We start from the raw sequence: 19,018 nt of genomic DNA, 5'->3' as shown, positions 1-19,018 counted from the left end.
ACAAAATACCAATCATGCTGAGATATTAAGAGGATGAAACAAGATTATCTATTTAAAGAGGCTCAGCTGGTACCTGACTTCTAATAAATATTCAATAACATTTATTATTTATTGAGTACCTAGGTATTGTTAAGTAATTATTTAGTAGTACTTAATTAATATAATGGTACTTCTTATTAACTAAGTAATTTTCATTATTATTTTCCCAGGGTGCTGTGATTTATCGTGGGACAGGCCACTGAAGGGCCTTGAAGCCAGCTGTCATCCTGGGACACTGGGTCTTGGGATGAGAAAGACAAAAGTAGCTCCTAACAGCCAGGAATGGCCTGGCCCTCACAGCTCAGCAGTGGCTTTCTCCTGTTGAATATAGACAATATTACACACCAACTTCAGACAGGAAACTCTGATCATAATGGACCTGGACAAAGGCAAGGCCACTCTGCAATCACGTATGACCTTAGACAAAAACTGAAAATTGTCCAAACCACAAAATGACCAAAAAGCCGCCGCCCCCCACCATCCCGGCTGATGCAGGTAACTGCTGCTTCTTTTCCAATTACAACTTTAACCTCACTTCATTCTTCCTGCCTTCTACATACGATTCTTTAAGACACCCGGGCACAGAATCACCCCTGCTTCCTGACAGTATTCAGAGCAAAGCTCCCCACTTCCTTGAACTCACCTGCCCCCCCAAATAACCTAATATACGGCCACATCCTGTACATCATTTCATACACCCTTTCCTGGGACACCCAATGAAGCCCCAGGATGTGTGTCCTCCCTCTTTGCAAAGAGTCAATAAACCCATCCTGGTTCAACTACAGGTGAGTTCCTGGTCATCTTTGGCTGGAAGGCCTAAAAGGGATTTGGATGTTGCCCTGCCCTAGCAGAGAGGGAGTATGGGACTTTTTCACACCTGACCACAGGTGAAGCTTTCTCCCCTAGCCTACTTTCTGTATCACATAGGCCCACTGGACCCACAGCCTCCAAGCTGCGTTTTGCCATTGGAAGTCGTGACAGCTGCGTTCCAGGATCGGTAGGCCTGAGAGGCCATCATGGTGAACGTTCTTCTTCCTGTGGTCCTGTCCCAGCTCTCCCTGGATGGGTGCTCAGAGCTGTAGGTCTTAGGAATCATTTCATTCAGTTGCCTCAGCAGGGCCAGGTTTCTTCTGCTGGTCCTCTGCCTGACGGCCATCCGGGGTCAGTGATGGCACTCACGTGGCACTCTGTGGGATACTGCCTAGCTATGAGTTTGTCTTCTCTACACCGTGAGCCCCTGGGGCCAGAGACCATGCCTGCTTCACCTCAGCATTCGTGCAGCACTAACACACTGCCTGCGACGTGCTACTGAAAGGATGCACACGTGTCCATGGCACCTGTTCAGTCACTGAGCCTCACAACTTCCCTCCCCGCCACCTCAAACCATCAATACCACTGTAGACCAAGTAGCATTGTCCTGCTGTGAGATCATTTACCACGTTTTTCTTTTTCCTAAGATCCATCATTTTATTTTCCCTTCTCTTTCATTACCAGCACCAGCAATGAGCTTTCTGTATTAAGCAATTTCTTAATTTCTTTCTTTCTCAATAAAGTTTACAATCACTGTTAATGCCTGAAAGATGAAGCACAGAGAAAGGTCTACGCAGCTGACCTGAGAGGTATACGCTGGGTGAGCGGCTAGGATTACTCACTAGTAAACAGGAGGGGAGGACCAGAGGCTTGTGCAGAGAAGAGTCAACACAGCAGCCTAAGATCCTTAGAAAGGGGTGCTTGCAAGGTTGGCTCTTGGCTGGCATCTGGAAACCTGGCTGGTAAACAGTTCCTTACCTGATACAGAACCTTCTCTAAATGAGAAGGGTGGCTTACTGTGCCTAGACTGTGTGGACAAATAATGAGGGCTTATGCTAAATACCTGCTTCCCTCTGAGAGTCTGGCATTTTGGCCTGTGCTGGGCAGAGGGTGCCTGTGTGACCAGCCCCCGATAAAATCTTTGGCCAAGGGGTCTCTCTTGAGCTTCCCTGCTGGACAGCACTTTTGTCATCACAGCTCGTTGCTGGAGGAATCAAGCACATCCTGAGTGACTCTGCTAAGAGACAATGCTTGGCAGCTTGCACCTGGTTTCCCCTGGATTTCGCCCTGTGCATCTTTCCCCTTTGCTGGTTTGCTATTTATCCTTTTGCTATAATAAATATTAGCCGTGAGTCCCACTATGTGCTGAGCCCTGTGAGTCCTCCCAGTGACCCACAGAGCCTTCAACACCCCTCGACACAGGCTTCAAGTTCGAAGGTCCACTGTCAGGGTTCAAAGACAGGATGGGGGCTCAGGTGCCCTGGGCCAAGGTGGCGATGTGATAATTCATGAAATGTCACGTATTGATGGGGTCATGAGCTCTGACATACTTCCTAAGTGTGAAGAATAACAGCCAAATGCCAGAGCAGACACTTGAAGAGCTTGTTAGATCCAGTTGGGGAAAAAAATGACACGATATTTTCTCCAACTAAAACGCATCTTTTAGCACTAACTCCAGTGCTGAGGTAGGAAATTATTGAAAGTGGTGGATGCAGGTAGAAAGCGGGGTAAATCCTTTGGGCTTTAGCACTTCTCTCCTTTTCCAACCACGTGAGGCCGCAGGGTGGGAGATGCCCAAGGAGCCTCGCTTGGCACATGCTAACTTCTGACTTAGCCGTTTGGTTCCTGTTTGCAGAGCCTCCTCTGCCTTTTCACAGCCCACTTCACACCCATGATGGCTCCTCTCTCCTCCCTCTGCCATCCATACAGCAGCTGGAACGGTCAACAAGTGTTTACAATTGTTTGTAATTTGTTTACACCACACTTTGGTTTGTTCCATATGATTACTTCCTTCTTGGGGGCACATTCAGGAGAGCAATTTGTTTTGTAGTTAAGGTCCTACAAAGTGAAGAGCGGCATGCTCACTTGGGAGCCAGGTTGCTGAGCGGTAGTGGAAAGAAAAGTCCTCTTTGGTGTCTTGAATATAAAGGGTTTGCCTATTTCTCTGAAGGAAAGTTTCTTCCAGAACAGAGAGCCTGGTCTGAGAGCCTTGTCACAGAGCCGACTGGGAGAAACTGGTCTGAGGAAAATCAGGCCTGTTGGAGTCTTTTCACACTTGACCTTGGCAACTGGGGAGCCAGCTTGGCAACTGGAGAGTCGGCTTTGACCAGCTGCCATATATTCAGGCATACCCCATTTGATTGCGCTTCCCAGGTATTTCATTTTTAAAAAATTGTGGCAGGTTTGTGGCAACCCTGCGTTGTCAGATAATGGTTAGCATTTTTTAGCCATAAAGTATTTTTTATTTAAGGTATGTATATAACTTTTTTTAGACATGATACTATTGCACACTTAATAGACTACAGTATAGTGTAAACATAACTTCTATATGCACTGGAAAACCAAAAAAAAAATTGTGTGCCTTGCTTTACTGCAATACTCTCTCATTTCGGTGGTCTGGAACCAAACCCACAGCACCTCTGAGGTCTGCCTGTAGTTGTGAACAGCAGTGCGCGGGTGTGGGGTCAGAGAGACTTGGGGTTGAATCCCATCTCTGCCACTTTCCAGCTGTGTGATCTCAGAGCACCTTCAAATGATGATGAGACCTCTATCTCAAAGGTCGCTGCAAATGTTAAACAAAAAGTGAAAACACTTTGTGATTCACAAAATGCGGCACAATTGATAATAACAACACTATACGCTTATACCTAGGTGCCAGGCACTATCCTAGGTGCTGTAACTCTCTGAGCTCATTTAATTCATAACCATGCAATGAGGCAGTCAGCAGAATTATCCCCATTTTATAGGTGAGGACACTGAGGCACGGAGAGATTTAGAAACTTGCCTTGTGTAACACAAGGTACACAGTTAATAAGTAGAAGAGCTGGGGTTCAAACCCAGGCAGTCTGGCTCCAGAGTCTGTGCTTATAAGTGTAAGTTGTGGTTTTTTTGGAGGGGATTTTGGCACCTTTTAAACCACAAAAGCATTCGTTGTCATTCACTCAAATTTTTGCATTCCTATTTCCATGAGACAATGTGGTCAGGGGTAAGACCTTTGGATTCTAATTGCCCTGTGTTACGTATCAGCTTTGTGATCTCCTGGCTGGCAAGTGACTTAAGCTTTTGGGGCCTTAGTCAGCCTGGGGTACCCAGACCAGGTGGCCTAAATGGCAGAAATGTATTTTCTCACCGTTCTGGAGGGTGCCAGCACGGTCAGGTTCTGGTGAGGACTCTCTTCCTGGCTTGCAGACCGCTGCCTTCTTGCTGTGTTCACATATGGATTTTCCTCAGTGTATGTGCCTGGAGAAAGCAATCTCCCTCTTCCTGAGGCACTAATTCCATCAGGAGGGGCCCCCCATCCTCATAATCTTACCTAATAAGCTTAAATATCTCCCAAAGGCCCCATTTCCAAATAGCATCACATTAGGGGTGAGAGTTTCAACATAAGAATTTAGGGAGGGACACAATTCCATCCATTCAACATCCATAAAATGGGGGGAAAAAACCCTCTATCTAATGGGCTGATGTCTTCATATGAATCAGGGAAAGTACCTGCCACCTTTGACCACTCCCTGCTTAAACCTTTTTTTGGGGTTTCTTATGACCTTCACGGGAAAGGCTGAAGCCAGCAATTCAGAACCATCGTCTACCATGCTGGAACCCAGCTTTCCTCTCAGGCCTCAACTCTTAATTTCCATAGGCTCAGCCATGACAAACTTTTTGCTAATTCCCCAACAGTCCATACAGCCAGGAGTCAGACCTGAGGCTAGTTTAATGCTCCTTTCCTTCACCACTGCTGCACCCCATCATCAGAGGAAGTTGGGCCTGTAGCTTTGGGAAGAGTCTGGGGGAGGGTCTGGGCTTCTCTGAGGCCTCTTCCCTAAAGAGGTCTTTTGTGGGGTTTGCACTGAGCCTGGTTCTGGGGATCCTGTGGGTAATTACTGTCCCTCTCTGCGCGCTATGCTTCATGTCTCAAACCCATATGAATCCCCAGGAGCCCTTCCTCACACTTTGCTTCACATGTTTTCCTCCAGTCCAAAGTTAAAGGAAAGAAAGTCATTTCTATATTGTGGTCAGTCTGCCTGGGTTGATTAGTGTGAAATTAAATTTGTGGCAAGGATCCATGGGCTGGGGGAAGCCAAATTCATCTCGACACGCTGCCTGCATGTGATACTCATGCGTGTTTGCCCTGGGTTCCTCTCCAGTTGCCTTTGTGCTGATGGAGAGATTCAGCTGGTTACGTGAACCCAGATTAAGGCCCCTGTATCCTCCTGTCAGCTCATCCTGTTTGGGGTGCTTTTTCTGCTGCCCGTAGCTACTCAAGGGCTTATCAGTTACCCCAACAGCCATTTACATAGGAGGAAGCTGTGGGAGGGAAGGGGAGAGATGGCCAGGTCCTACAACCCAAGGATTCCAGCTCTGTCATTATATAAGCCGTGTGACCTTGGGCAAGTCCATCTGATCCTGGAGCCCAGCTTCTTTTAACTGAATCATGAGGCCCTGCCCAGAAATGCACTCATTCTCCATAAGGGGGCCCTAGAAATACTACGCCAATAGTTTTTAGACAAGACTATGACAGCATGAATCATGGAATCTTCAAACTGAGGGGTCCTTGAAGGAAAAGAATTAACATTCATCAGGTCCTGTTATGTGCCAAGTACCATCTTTTCAACTTATTATTTTTTAACTGAATTGCATAGTAAGAAATACATTGTAAGTGGCGACCCAGTACAGGTGCTGTGTGTAAAGTACAGCTAAAATAAAAATTCACAAAATAACACTGACTTCACTATGTTTGATGTACTCTATTCTATTCTGCTCCTCTCCCATCCATTCATTCCCATTATTTTAAATGATGGTGCGGAAACACAGCACTGATTTCAGGATCAGTTACAGCCCACAGCTGGGAAAAGGAAGCCCTGTATCTTTCACGTGCACACTTGCCTTTTGTGCTCCTTACAGCTTTAGGAGGTAGGCGTGTGTTCATTCCCATGTTGCAGATGAAGAAACTGAGGCTCAGTGAGATCCAGTCATTCGCACAACATCACCCAATTCCTGAGTGGCTGAGTTGGGATTCTGAGTGTGACTCCAAGCCCATGCTATTCCCAGTTACCTTGCTGCCTGAGAGTCCAATGATCCCATTTGGCTCAGGGGGAAACTGACGTTGAGAGAGGAGAAGTAACTTGCTCAAGGTCACACTGGGTCTGGTGATAGAGTCTAACACTGAAACCAGGTTCATCCCTGGATTCCACACACCCCAGCACTGGAACTAGGCTCCTGTGGGCAGGAAGCTCCTTCCTCACCATCGGTTACTCTCTTTCTTCCCTGAAGTCATCCTGGATTATATGAAGTTGAAACCGGCCAAGAGCCACTCTCCCTGGACAAAGCTGAGCTTACAATAGGAAATAATGCCTTGCAAATGTCTTTTGGTAGGAAGTTTGTCATTGTGCACATCATTGCTTCCACTGGAACCGAAAGTCATGTTGGCTCAAATTAAAAGCGAAACTCTAGATCACTGGACCTCTCAGCACACACAGCGGGTCCTAACCTAGTTTCACAAATGCAATCTATCTTAATTTAGCGTAGCTTTCTGGGTCTGTTTTTCCCTCCTCCCAGTTCAGAAGGAGGGTGTGCTTGTATTAGCACGTACTGCCCACCAGGGAGTGCTGCAGTGCGCACCAGTGGGGAGCGGATGTGGGATGTATTTAAAGTCTTCTTACAAGGAACTCACAAGAACAACAATATTAGTGGCTGTCAGATACCAGCTCCCAGATCACAGCAATTCCAGCAGAGGTGGTGCTATGGAGAGGAGGCCCCAGGTCAGACTTCACCAAGGCAGTTTGAGGCAGCTGAGCAGAAGGAAGGGCTGGAATTATGGACACAGAGAAGCCAAGATGGTAACCAAAGAGATGGGACCAAGAGTCTCCTGGGGGCCGCATGACAAGGCTGGGAGCGGGAGTCGGGCAACAAGGTCAGAGATCCAGATGATCAGCAACTGGATGGAGGGAGTATGGTGTGAGGAACGGACAAGGGGTGTGGTTCATGACCAAGGCCATGAGCTTTGAGAGAGCCAGTGCGGAGCGGCATGGGACAGGCCAACGCTAAAGGACTCTGCAGCTGGGCTGAAGGAGCTGTGAGGCCAGGAGAAGGATCAGGTGTGAGCCCCCTCCCCTTAGAGTACCTGGGACCCCATCTTGGTCACAGAACCTAAGAATACTGTGGTCTTCCTCACTGCTCACGAGGCCCTGGGGTGGAGCAGGGAAGGGCGGCTGGTTCCCCTCCCCAGGTACAGACCCCATCCTCACCACCTCCATGCACTGGTCCTGGCCTGAGCGCCCACCCCCTTTCCTGAATTACTGCAGTAGCCTCCTACTCAGACACAGCCCGCTGGAGTTCAACACTGCTGCTTCCAGAATGACCCTGTCCAAGTATCAGTCAGACCCTGTCAGTCCCCAGCCCGGAGCCTCCTGTGATTCTCCCTGCAATGGCCTGCACGTGGGCCCTACCCCATGTGCCCTCTCTGATCTCCTCCCCACTGCAGCCACACTGGCCTCCCTGATGTTTTGGAACAATCCAGACACCCTCCTGCCCCAGGGCCCCTGAACCCACCCTTCCCTCTGCCGGGATGGCTTTCCCTCCAGACTTCCTCGCCACCAGCTCCCTCGCCTACCTCACCTGCTATCTTCTCAGTGAAGCCTCCTCTGGCTGCACCCCCAGTCCCACCCTGGCATCCCCTATCCCCTCTCCTGTAACACTTAACATCTTGAAACATCCTATATAATGTAGTTTTTAAACCTGTTGATCAGTCTCCCCACTGATGAGGGGGCAGTTTTGTCTGTCTGGATCAGGCTGGAACCCCAATACCTAAAACAGTAGGTGCTCAACAAACAGCTGTTAAATGACAGAGGATCTGCCGAACTCTCCAACTTTCCCTCCCAGCACACTCTGCCCCCATATCCCCAGTCACACCCGATGTTCCAGCCTCATGGGACACACCTGACATTTGTCCTCCTCCATGCCTTCATCCACAGAGAATGCCCTTTCTTCCCCCTCCTTACCTGGTAGAATCCCTCCCATCCCTCAAAGCCCAGGGACCAGCACTTCTTCCATAAAACCTTCTCAGAAACCTACTGGTTGGACTTTTTCCCTTAAACCTCTACAATGTCTACTTTAAATGTCTTCTCTCCAGCATGTCACAATTAGAGAGTGACCTGGTATCATCTCTAGGGCCCTGAGTAGCTCTAACAGGTTACGGATTCAATTTCTCTTCCAGCAGTTTCTAACAGTGACAAAGAAGTTTACCTTCTGGATACAGCAAGAATCATCTCTCAGGTTGTGTATATTTTATTAGCATTGAGCTAATGAAAACATGTTTCTGTAAAACAGAACAGACTGCAGAGTGCACTGGTCAAGAAAGATAACAGTGGAGTGAGGCAGATCTGGATTCAAACCCTGGCTCTGCCGTTTACCAGCTGTGCCACTGTTAGCAAGTCACCTAACCTCTCTAAATCGTAGTTTTCTTGACTAAGAGAACTAGGAAATGGGGAAAGGTTAAGAATCAATGCGTTTTTTATCTCTAAGGTTCCTTCTAGCTCCCAGATTCTCAGATGCTCTGAATGTACTCGGCCCTCCTCAATCCTTTTTGGAACTTGGGGGCTTACAGTCCTCATTTTGTGGATAACTCTGTCCAGTAAGAGACTCTAATTCCCTGAAAACACCAGGTACTTCTGCAGTATGGGAGGGAGTGTGAGCCTGCTTATGGGCCAGAAGGGTAGTCAAATATAGGGGTATAATCCCTACCCCAGCTGAACGAACCCAGCTTCCTGTCTTAGAGGAGGGAGACTTGTATCCAATGGCTGAGTAGCTACAGTACTCTGGCCACTCAGGGAATTAATGAGAGCTTTTCTTACAGATTTTTAAAACTAAATCTCGCGAGCATGGGGCCAGGGAGGGTAGAGGATAAATGGACTTAAATTGGTAATGAGCTGCTTTCTCACTGTGCTTGAAGATGCTCACCTAATCTACAGACTCTCAATAAACAATCTGGCTACTTAATTAGGTTAACCAGTAATTTCCCTTTTGATACCCAGGCTGCTTGATAATTTGGGTGTAACTGTGATTGTTTCGTTGTTTCTTTTCTAAGTGAATTTCTCAATTTGCCTCTGGGATTAGAGCTCAGGAGTAAATTCTCACTATTCCCCAGACCCACCACACCTCTCAATGCCTCCAAACCTTGGCTCCAGCAACCTGCCTCTACTGGGAATGCCTCTCTCAGATCCCTCACGCTCAGTGCAATCCTACTCGGCTGGCCTTCAAACTCTGGTGCACAATGTGAGTGGAACGAAGGAATGAGCCTTTGCACCCTCAGGGGAAAACGAATGGCTCCTTCTACGGTCACCCCACAGCTCTTTAAACAATATTAATAGCTAAAACCCTTTTAACCGTTTTTAAGCACACGATTCAACGGCATTAAGTGCATTCACATTGCTGTGCAATCATCACCGCTATCCATCTCCACAAATTTTCCATCATCCCAAACTGATACTTGATACCCATTAAACACAAACTCCCCATTTCCCTTCTCCCAGCCCTGGGTAAGCACTGGCACACTGTTTTAGGAATGAGGAAACTGTGGCATAGAGAGGTGAGGTGACTTGCTCAAGGTTTCAGAACTGGGACATGGTCCAGGATTTGAGACCAAGTCTCCTCACCAGATCTGGAAGCAGCTCTTTGCACCCTGCCACACTGCCTGCTAAACCTCCACCACAGACAGGGCTGCAAGGTTGTCATAGCTCCACCTCCCCTGCTATTCACCTAGATTCTTGATTCTAGAACGATGCCTGGTCCACTGAAGGAGCTCAGCATAGCTACAGAACAAATCACAGAACGAATCTACAAAACAGACACTGTGTCCACCTGACCCCATGGTTGGAAATGGAGCTCACAGGCAACCTCTGTTTTCTAAAAAACACTTAGAGGATGCCAAGTGTGTGCCTGGCATGATGCCAGCTCCTGCTTGCTGTGGCTCCACCAGCAGGAGAGGCCTGAGGGCTGGCTCCGCCTGATGCCCCTGAGGGGAAAGATTTGTGTTTACATTACCCCGTCAATTCTGTATTTATTTTGGATATTAAGCAGTGACATAAAAGCTGCTGACATTAAACTTCGGGGGCAGAAATTGGCTTTAATGGACCCCATAAAAAGTTATTATTGATGGCAGCTGCATGCAGCTTCACCATGACCTCAGCAAAAGCCTCCACCACTATCAATACTGTTGACAATTACTATTGACTAATGCAAGGCCGGATGTGGAGGCAGAGTCGATGTTCCTGTGGCTGGAAGTTGCTGGGGGTCATGCTTTGGTGTCCTCAACTGCTGATTCCAAAAGAGGCGGGCAGAGGGCTCAAACTATAGCATCAGAGAGACCTGAGTTCAAATCCAAGCTTTGCCGACTCTGGCAAGTCAGTTGACCTTTTGGGAGCCTCAGTTTTCCCATCTGGGAAATGGGAGTGCCACGGTGCTGTCATGAGGGTTGAAGGCAATGACCCTTGTGCAGCAGCTTGACATGACAGGTCCTCAGCATGGCCTCCCCCTGCTCCTGAAACTGGCCGTAATGTGATGTGTTGGCTGATATGTCCAATGGAGTTAAGGCCTGTTCTGATGGTAAGATCAGAGTTCTCATCACAGATAAAAGAGAGAACTGGGTTCAGGGGGATGAATGCGAGAGAAAGAGACGAGGGCAGGGGAGAAAGATGTGAGAGCGGAAGGGGCAGGAAGAGGAGGGGGGAAGCCGGGAAAGAACGGAGACTTCTGCATAGAGCCTGGCTCCAGCTCAGCTAGGCCGCCGCACGCCCTTCACCTCTGAGCCCCAGTCCTCAGCTGTAAGTTCTGGTTGACAGCAAAGCTGTCAACCTCCTTCGGTGGATAAAGGGGAGCCATCCCTATGGCTCCTTCACTGCCAGGATGAGTTACTGTCATTATTTAGACTCCAGTATAGCAAAGCCACTAATATAATTTTCCAGCCTGAAGCAAGTGGACAGGTGCAGGATGTCTGAGTTTGGAAGTCCAGGCCTGGAAGGGATGAGGCGGCCAGGGAGGAGCTCTTTGTTAGATCCACCTGCCCACCTCCTTTGCCTGCCCATCTTCCGTGAGCACACTGAGACTTAGAGTGCTGTGGCCCAATGCCGAAATGCATGATCAGAAGGAGAGGGTGGTGTGGCCAGGGAAGCAGGCAACCATCTCCCTGTCCCTGTTATCAGAGCCTGAAGCTCTTCAGGCTCGCCGACTATGTCGTTATCACCCAACAGAGGCTTAATTCAGCTCTCAGGGAATATACAATAAAGTGGGTGGTGTGTGCCTCACTCCGTCATGATTTTATGGAAAAATGATCATTTGTCACCATGGCAAGAAGCCTTCAAACGAACAAACAACCCAAGTACTTTGCTGCAGAGGAAATTCACTATGACTAGGGCCACAAGGGTAAAGGTTTTAGAGTCATACAGGCCTGAGTTCAAATCTCGTCTCGCTAGCTATGTGACCTACACAGGTTTCTTAACCTCTCTGGGCTACAGATTCCTTATCCTGTACAGTGAGGGTAATAAAACCTATCTCATAGGGAGGGCGGGAGGGAGACGCAAAAGGGAGGGGATATGGGAACATATGTATATGTATAACTGATTAAATTTGTTATAAAGCAAAAAAAAAAAAAAAAAAACCTATCTCAAGGAGTTGTAGAGGGAGTAAATGAGATCATACAGCTAAGCACTTAGCACTGGGCACGGGGCTCTAATAACCAGTAGCAGGTATTAACTAGTATTGTTATTACTATCATGTTCCTCTTGTGCACCTTCACCTTAATGTAAGGACTTCGAATCACACAATCCTAGATCTAGAAGGGCCTACAGGTGATTCAGCTCGCTTATGCTCCAGAAGTGTTCACTGGAACCCTGGTCCCATTGCATGCTCTGAGAATAAAGGGTTTTTTATTCTCAGATCAATTTGGGGGATGCTGCATATAACCCTCCTTGCTAATATCTCCGTTAGCATGCATATTAACGTATTAAAGGCTCTGAGGAGTCCTGCAGTAAGGAAACTGGTTTAAATTCCTTTAACTCAGTGTTTCCTACATTATTTGACCACAGAGCACTCCCCTCCACCCCTCTTCCATCTAAGAACTATTAACATTCTCAGAATACAAGGAATGCTGATTTCATTAAAACTAATTTTACAGATGAGGAAACTGAGGTCCAGAGAAGGGATCTAACTTATCCAATGCTACACCCCAGGTCAGTGATGGCACTGAGGCTTCCTGCCTCCCAGTTAGACACCATTTTCTCTGCACAGGCCTCGCACATCAAATTCAGCGTATAGTGCAGAAGAGAGAAGGGGGCTGCTGGCTGGGCTTGGGCCTAGGAGGCGGGAAGGTGGATGAGGGAGTGTGGATGGCTCCCCACTGCACAGAGGGGAACCCCTTCAGCTGCTGAGGTCATTGACCCCCTCCCAGGGCTGGTGGAGTGTCAGGGGAGGGTGACACTGCCAAGCTGGTATTTGGGACCTGCTGCTCCTCCACCCCTCAAACAGGTGCGTCCCTAGGAAAAACTCCGAGTTCTCTAGCATCAGTGGTGGAACAAACAGTTGCAATTCTGCTGCACCTGACTTTTTTAGGAGATGGATTTCTCCACCTGACCCTGACCTTACCTAGTCTCCTGCTTGATCCCAAATCTGGGATTGTGTCGTGCATAACCCACTGGAGCATCCTTTCCAGAGACTAACCCACCTAAGCCTTCACCTCTGACCTGGTGTCTCCACACACGCCCCCGCCACCCCTAAACCACTTCTCCAATTCCCCCCACATCCTGGGGAGGAATCAAAGGATCCTGCATTTACAGCTGGAAACCAGTAGGGGGCACTGGTACCTGGCTTGGTTCTTCCAGTTCTCGTTCAGACCGCCATCCCCACGTCCCCCTGCCCACCTCTGGTGTGGCAGGGCCAGCAGACCCCCTCACTGCACCTCTGGGAAACAAAGCCCTCCCCCGGGCAGAGGGGCCGTCCTGGTCTCTGCCACCCTAAGTCTTTGCTGCCGGACTCCAGCAGGACCCTCCTTCCTCCACGTAGGCCTCATCCACAAGCTGCCCAGAGACTATGGGCACAAGATGCCACAGAAAGGGAAACTCCCTCAGTGGGTGGCCCACTGCAGGGCTGCATCTATCTCAGGGCCCCTCAGAGATCTGCCAGCAAGGTCCGAGAGTGAAGAGGAATACCCTGAAACGCGGCTCCCTTTCCTTCCCCCCAAAAAAGGAGATGTGTGAATAACTTGTCCTCTTTTTCTCCCACAGCATCTCTCCAGACTTGGAAGAGAGCTACAGAGATGAGAGTGGAATAGAGTCCAGAGATAGCACTTCCTCCAATCTGCAGATGAGATCATGGGAAAGCTGGGGTAAAAACACGAGTTTTAAGTTACTCCAGCGTGACAGTTTTCGTGGGAAAGCTATCCTCTGATCAGCGTAAGACACTGGGGTGGGGCAGCACGCGTGACGGGCGCTCAGGGTGGTTGGGCCCCTGGAGGCTGGAGGCTGCGTGAGCAGAGTTCCACAGGACCAGGCATGGTGACCGCCAGAGAGGATGAGCTGCAGGGGATGGGCTTCCACTCTCCTCCGGCCCGTCTGCTCCCACCCGCACAGGCACCTTGTAAGCAGTAACCCTGCCCTATTCGGCACCCCTCTCATCTGGAATGAAAGTGCGGCAACCCGTCTCCGGCCTGTCACCCACGGGCGGGCGGGCGGGGGTTTCACGCGACCCTGCGAGAGGCTCTGCCTTTTGACGACGGAGAGCAAAGCAATTTTCCACCGACTTCACCGGAGCCCCAAGGGATGGAGCAGATCAATACTGTGACTAAAACCCCGGCCCCATAACCCAGGCGCCCGGCACAGGCCAGGCGGGCCACTCACCGGTCTCCGCGTTCTCGTGCTCCGTGTCGGTGAGCGTGAGGTTGGAGTTGGCCCGGCTGGACAGGCAGGAGCTGCGCCCCGACCGTGTGCTGCGGCCCCACAGCTGCACGGGGTGCTCGGGGGACAGCACAGTGTCGGCCTCCAGGTCGGCCTCGGAGCCGGCCCCCATGGAGTAGCCACAGTGGGGGAGGCCGATGTCTGTCCGGTACAGGGTCCCGTGCGGGGGCGTCACCTCCCCCAGGCCCAGCTCACGCAGGGTGAAGTTGGTGCCTAGGAGGGAAGGCAGGGGAGCGGGATGAGGGCGTGACCGGGGGTCATCTCCCCACCAGAAGCCCGGCCCCTACCCTAGGACTCACTCTTGTCCTTTGAGCTCACTGTGATGTCTGATGCCCGGGCCTTTCTCTGCACCCTCTCCACCAGCCCGAACCCTCCACCCCTTTATGGAGGGCCCAATACAAATGGCTCCTCGTCTGAGAAGCCTCCCCTCATCCTGCACCCTGTGTGGGAGTCACTGCTCCTTCCTCCGAGCTGCCTCTGAGAGTCCTCGGCCCTGGTCATCCTGCAGAGCAGAACTGCGTAAGAGCCTGGGTCCTCTGCTTGAGATGGCTCCACGGGGGCAGGGACTGTGTCCCGTTCATTCCTAAATCCCCGGGCCTAGAAGGCAACCCCGTACCCAGTAGGGGCTCAGTACATGTCTGCTAGATTGGACGGAGAGCTTCAGCTCTCCTCTTCCAGCCCAGGGAGGGCCTGCCAGCAAGGGGGGCTCCTGAGCAGGGCAGAAGCCTGGTCCATGAAATGCCAGTGGTTCCCTGGGACCAGACGTTCCTTTCCAGCCAGGTCAGGAAAGCTTGGAGCAGGAAAGTGAAGAAGATGGTAACTGGCTGAGAAAAGTGGGCCTTGCACAAGGAGGTCAGCTCTGCCTTCTGTTTCCTCACACCAGGTGGGCTGTGACAGGAACCAGCAGCCTCTGGGGTAACCCAGGGAGCCAAGCACACAGCCGAGGCTGGGCTGCTGACAGGTCTCTCGAGGCCCTGGGAAAGCCCGGCTGTGCCCACGACAGAGGCCGGGAAGACACAGGTGAGGGGAGTTCACTCAGGGATCAGTGTTTGAGGGACAAAGGGGATACTGACTTCCATGGGAAACACAGCCTCCACAGTACTCAGTGTTTACTCAGGGACAGCTTCTTCCATATTTTTAACATTCCCATGAGTGTTTGGGGGGATGAGGAAGACCGGTAGACGAAGGCGCTAAGGATCATATTCCAGTTAAACCACCGATCTAGGAAATGGACTTACAACCAGGCAGCACCACATTTAACCCAATCCAAGCTGCCGTCGGGTACTAATGTACAGCAACGAGCAGGGCGTGGTGCCTGACCTCACAGAGCTCACAGTCAAGTGGGGGACGCACAGCCCAGGCCATGATGAAGGGCTAAAGCCCAAAGAGGGGGGGATCCACGGAGAGTGTCCTGGGAGCACAGAGGCAGAGGGTGGGGTATCAGGGTGGGAGCTCAGAGGAGAGGTTTGTGGATGAGAGTGAGCGGAGTAAGTAGAGAGAAGAGGAAGATGCCCATGCTTTGAAGGATCCCGCAACCAGGGTCAGGACTGAAGAGGACAAGCCTGCAAAGGAAGGAAGAAGGAACTGCCAGTGAGGCAGGAGGGGAGCCCCGAGCGATGGGCTCCTCTCCCAGTCGTATGCATCGCTCTTAACCAGGAACCCCTGTGCTTCCCGGGGTCCTAGTCAGCTCCGTGTCCAGCCTGGCACAGAGTAAGTGCTCAGCGAAAGGTAGTTAAATAATCAGACAGACACTCTCTGGTAGCACTCTGGAGGATGGATAAAGGGAGAGGGAAGGTGCGAGGAGAGAACTCGGCTACCCTCACAGGATTTTTGAGGCTCCAGGGAGGTAATGGGAGAGAGAGAACTTTGTAAGCTGCAGTGCCCATGCCTGCCTATGAGCTGAGAATGCTTCTCATTTGTTATTTATGAAGATAAGAGGGGCTCCCTTTGGAGCCTCACGTGCTAGGTTGGCATCCAGGCCAACCTTGGCCTGGCAGGGCTCACCATTTGTCCCCTCCCCTCACTGAGACCCAGAGATGACAATCAGTAGCAGGCAGCATTTCTGAAGCACCTGCTCTGTGTCAAGTGCTCTATTTCCAGTCCTCATCAATCCTCCCCACCACCTTTCAATTAGGAGGCATGGCTGTGATCCCATTGCCCAGGTGAAGACACTGAGGGCAGTAAAAATGGCAGAGCCAGAATTCAGATCAGGTCTGTCTGATATCAGAGTTTGAGCTGTTGACCACAAATGGGAAAGAGCTGAAGACCCCTCGTCTTTAAAGCAGGAGAGCCAGCCTTGTTAACAGGCCAGCTTTCCTGTGGATCCAGACCTAGTGGGAGAGGCATGGCATCATCGCACTTACCTCGCAACGCGTCATCTCATTACTCCTCAGGACAATTCAGTGCAGTAGCGAGTACTCATGGCCACCTAACAGGGGAGGCTTAGAGGCGAGCCGGTGGCGGTCAGAACTCAGCTCCTAACCACCTCATTACGCCCACGAGGGGGGTGAGCATGAAAATGAACTAAGAACGAACTACAGGGCAGGCTCGGACCAGATCTAGGTGCTAAACCAGCGGAGTGTTGGTGCGCACGGGCGCCCTCCACCTCGCTGGGCTCCAGTCGCTGCTCAAGCGCGCCCACGCCCGGGGGGGGAGGGAGGTACACCAGTGCGCAGGCGCGCCTCAAGCCCCGCCCCGGCCGCCCTCACCTGCCCGGCAGAACTCCTCGGCCTCTTGCGGCACCATGTCCTTGACGCGGCTGCTGTAGGCGAGGCGGGCGTCCTGGTCGTAGGCCTTGAGGGTCTCGCTGGAGCTGTAGGATTTCTGCGGGGCCTTGCCCTCCTCGCTGTCGGCGGACGAGCTGGTGTAGCGGCGCTCGGCGTCGCGGCGCCGGGTCAGCGAGCGGTACGGCTTCCTCTCCTTCACGTCCATGGCCTCCGGCCGGCGCTCCTCCACATCCACGAACAGCGTTCTCGCCGCACTCAGGGCCGAGTGATCTGGAGCCCGAGAAACCAAAGAAAGGGCGTCAGTTCCGGTCCCAGGGGGCAAAGGCAATCCCCGGGTCCATCCCGGACCTCGATCCACCCGGCAGCGCTGTGGACAAGGGGCCTCAGGCTCTGGAGGTGAGGGCGTCGCTCCACGGCCACGCAGCCATAAGTAGCACAGGGGGACTTGCACCCAAGGCTTGTAATGATGAATCCTTTCTCTTCCTGCTACACTACCGACCTATCTCCCCTGTGGAGATGCCCTCAGCCTCTCCTTCAGTGATGCCTGTCAAGGAAGCTGACAACAAAGGCCAGAGGGCACTAGTTTTCCCCGATCCGCTATAGATGTGAATCATGTGTGTGTTCCCATCAGGCCTCCGGCTGGCACAGGGCCTCACACAGAACAGGGGCTCTTTAAGAATTTGTGAAATGAACGACTATATTCAGGCACTGGGGTAAGCGCTTTGCATATATTATCTCAATTGTCACATGTCCTGAGATATTATTACTATCTCCAACCTTTTCTGGAAATGAGCCAAGGTATAAACAACCAATCCACAGTTATCACCACCAGATAATTAAATAATCACCTGCTTATTGTCTGTTTTCTTGCACTCATATGTAAGCACCATGAGAGCAGGGACCTTACCTGTTCTGCTCACTCCTGATCTGTTGCACCTAAAGTGAAGCCTGGTGCCTCCAATGCATATTTAATTAAACAGCCAACCAGTCTCCATCTGACAGATGAGAAAACTGAGGTTCCAAACCTCCCTCAAGGTGACTCAGGTGGTAAGTATCAAAGTCAGGATCTGAAACCAGGTCCGTTTGGCTCTAAAGTCCGAGTTTTTCCTATTTTATTATGCTCCCTGAGCCCCTCCCTCCCACCACACAGAAGTGTCCTTCCAGCTAGGCTGGGCCTGGACTACCATGCTGATCAGAGAACTCCGTCACCTCCAGACTCATCCATCTCATTGGCGGCACCATCGGCACCTGGGGAAGCCGCAGCACCTGCTGCATATGTCGGGTTTGCCAGGCTGTGTGGCCGGTAGGAAGCTCCTAATCTCCCTTTCTCCTCTTTTCCCCATCTTGACCCTTTTGCCCTAGGCCAACACATTTTTTAAAGCTGTTATGACACAATGTTTCTCTTTCCAAATGTCTTCCTTTGGCTCTGGGGTAGCAAACGTAGCCCCCTAAAAGAGCCAGGAGGTCAGCACAGGAGGAAAGCAGGATATCCTGCACAGAGGATGATGAGCGCTCTTTCTTGAAACACACAAGTTTCTCAGTGCTTTCATTGTTCCACGTTCCAGAGCAACACGGGTATACAAAACCTTCTACTGCGTCACTGTCCTATTAGAGAAACAACAGAGCAAGAGCTGTCATCAAGGAGTCTCAGTGCCCAGGGTGGGGCCTCTGACCAACAAAGAGGGCGGGCCTGTCCAACGGGGCAGTGGGTGTTCAGTGCCTACCAATGCTGTGACATAGGAGTGTAGGGGGTCTTGTGAATTTTTATGACAAGCTGGAAATTTTGACCTGGATGTAAAATGTATGACTTTTAAATGTAATCCATTATTACATGTAGGCCAAGTTAAACACACTGATGGGTCAGTTTTGTTCTGAGGGCTAGCGATTTCCGAGTTCTGCCTTTGATCGTGGACATTGAAGGTATCGGTATCCCTGTGGCCTGAGGATGCTCTCTTCCCTCCCAAGAGGGTGGTTCTGAGGATGAAATGAGTTAATACATGTCCCTGGTACATATGATCCCTGATACACAATGGGTGCTCAATACACGTTCGCCATTATTATCATCAGAAAAAAAACACCTTTTATTTTTAAAAGGCATACTTTGGAAGGCTCCAGCTAGATGTCAGTTATAACTGGAGAAGGAACGTTCCCTCAAACATATGTTAATAAGTCTGAGACACATTTTAGGCTGTTAAATTGGTGGATGACTATGTCTCTTACCAGTGTGTACCTGTTGACTGAAGACATTGGCTTCAAGGCAGAGGCTCAGTAATTGCAAATTAA

General features: G+C 50.6%; 1 protein-coding gene across 4 annotated transcripts in view; it reads right to left on the bottom strand.

Annotated features, from left to right (window-relative positions):
- TENM4 (teneurin transmembrane protein 4) overlaps positions 1-16,955 on the bottom strand; it is a gene marked incomplete at its 5' end in the record, with an annotated part of 390,801 nt that extends 373,846 nt beyond the window's left edge. For 3 of the 4 annotated variants that reach the window (XM_082628861.1, XM_082628860.1, XM_082628862.1), the window contains 2 exons: positions 13,953-14,222; positions 16,718-16,940. In XM_082628861.1, the coding sequence (XP_082484987.1) occupies positions 13,953-14,222; positions 16,718-16,940 (493 nt within the window). Of the gene's footprint in view, positions 1-13,952; positions 14,223-16,717 lie in introns of all 4 variants that reach the window. The other variant, XM_082628863.1, reaches the window with a different exon arrangement.
- Between the last annotated feature and the right edge of the window lie 2,063 nt (positions 16,956-19,018).

The sequence above is a fragment of the Mesoplodon mirus genome (assembly GCF_964341445.2).
Source record: "Mesoplodon mirus genome assembly, chromosome: 7".
In the NCBI taxonomy this organism is placed as follows: domain Eukaryota; kingdom Metazoa; phylum Chordata; class Mammalia; order Artiodactyla; family Ziphiidae; genus Mesoplodon; species Mesoplodon mirus.
Note: the sequence above shows the minus strand (reverse complement) of the source record. Positions and strands in the feature narration are given on the sequence as shown.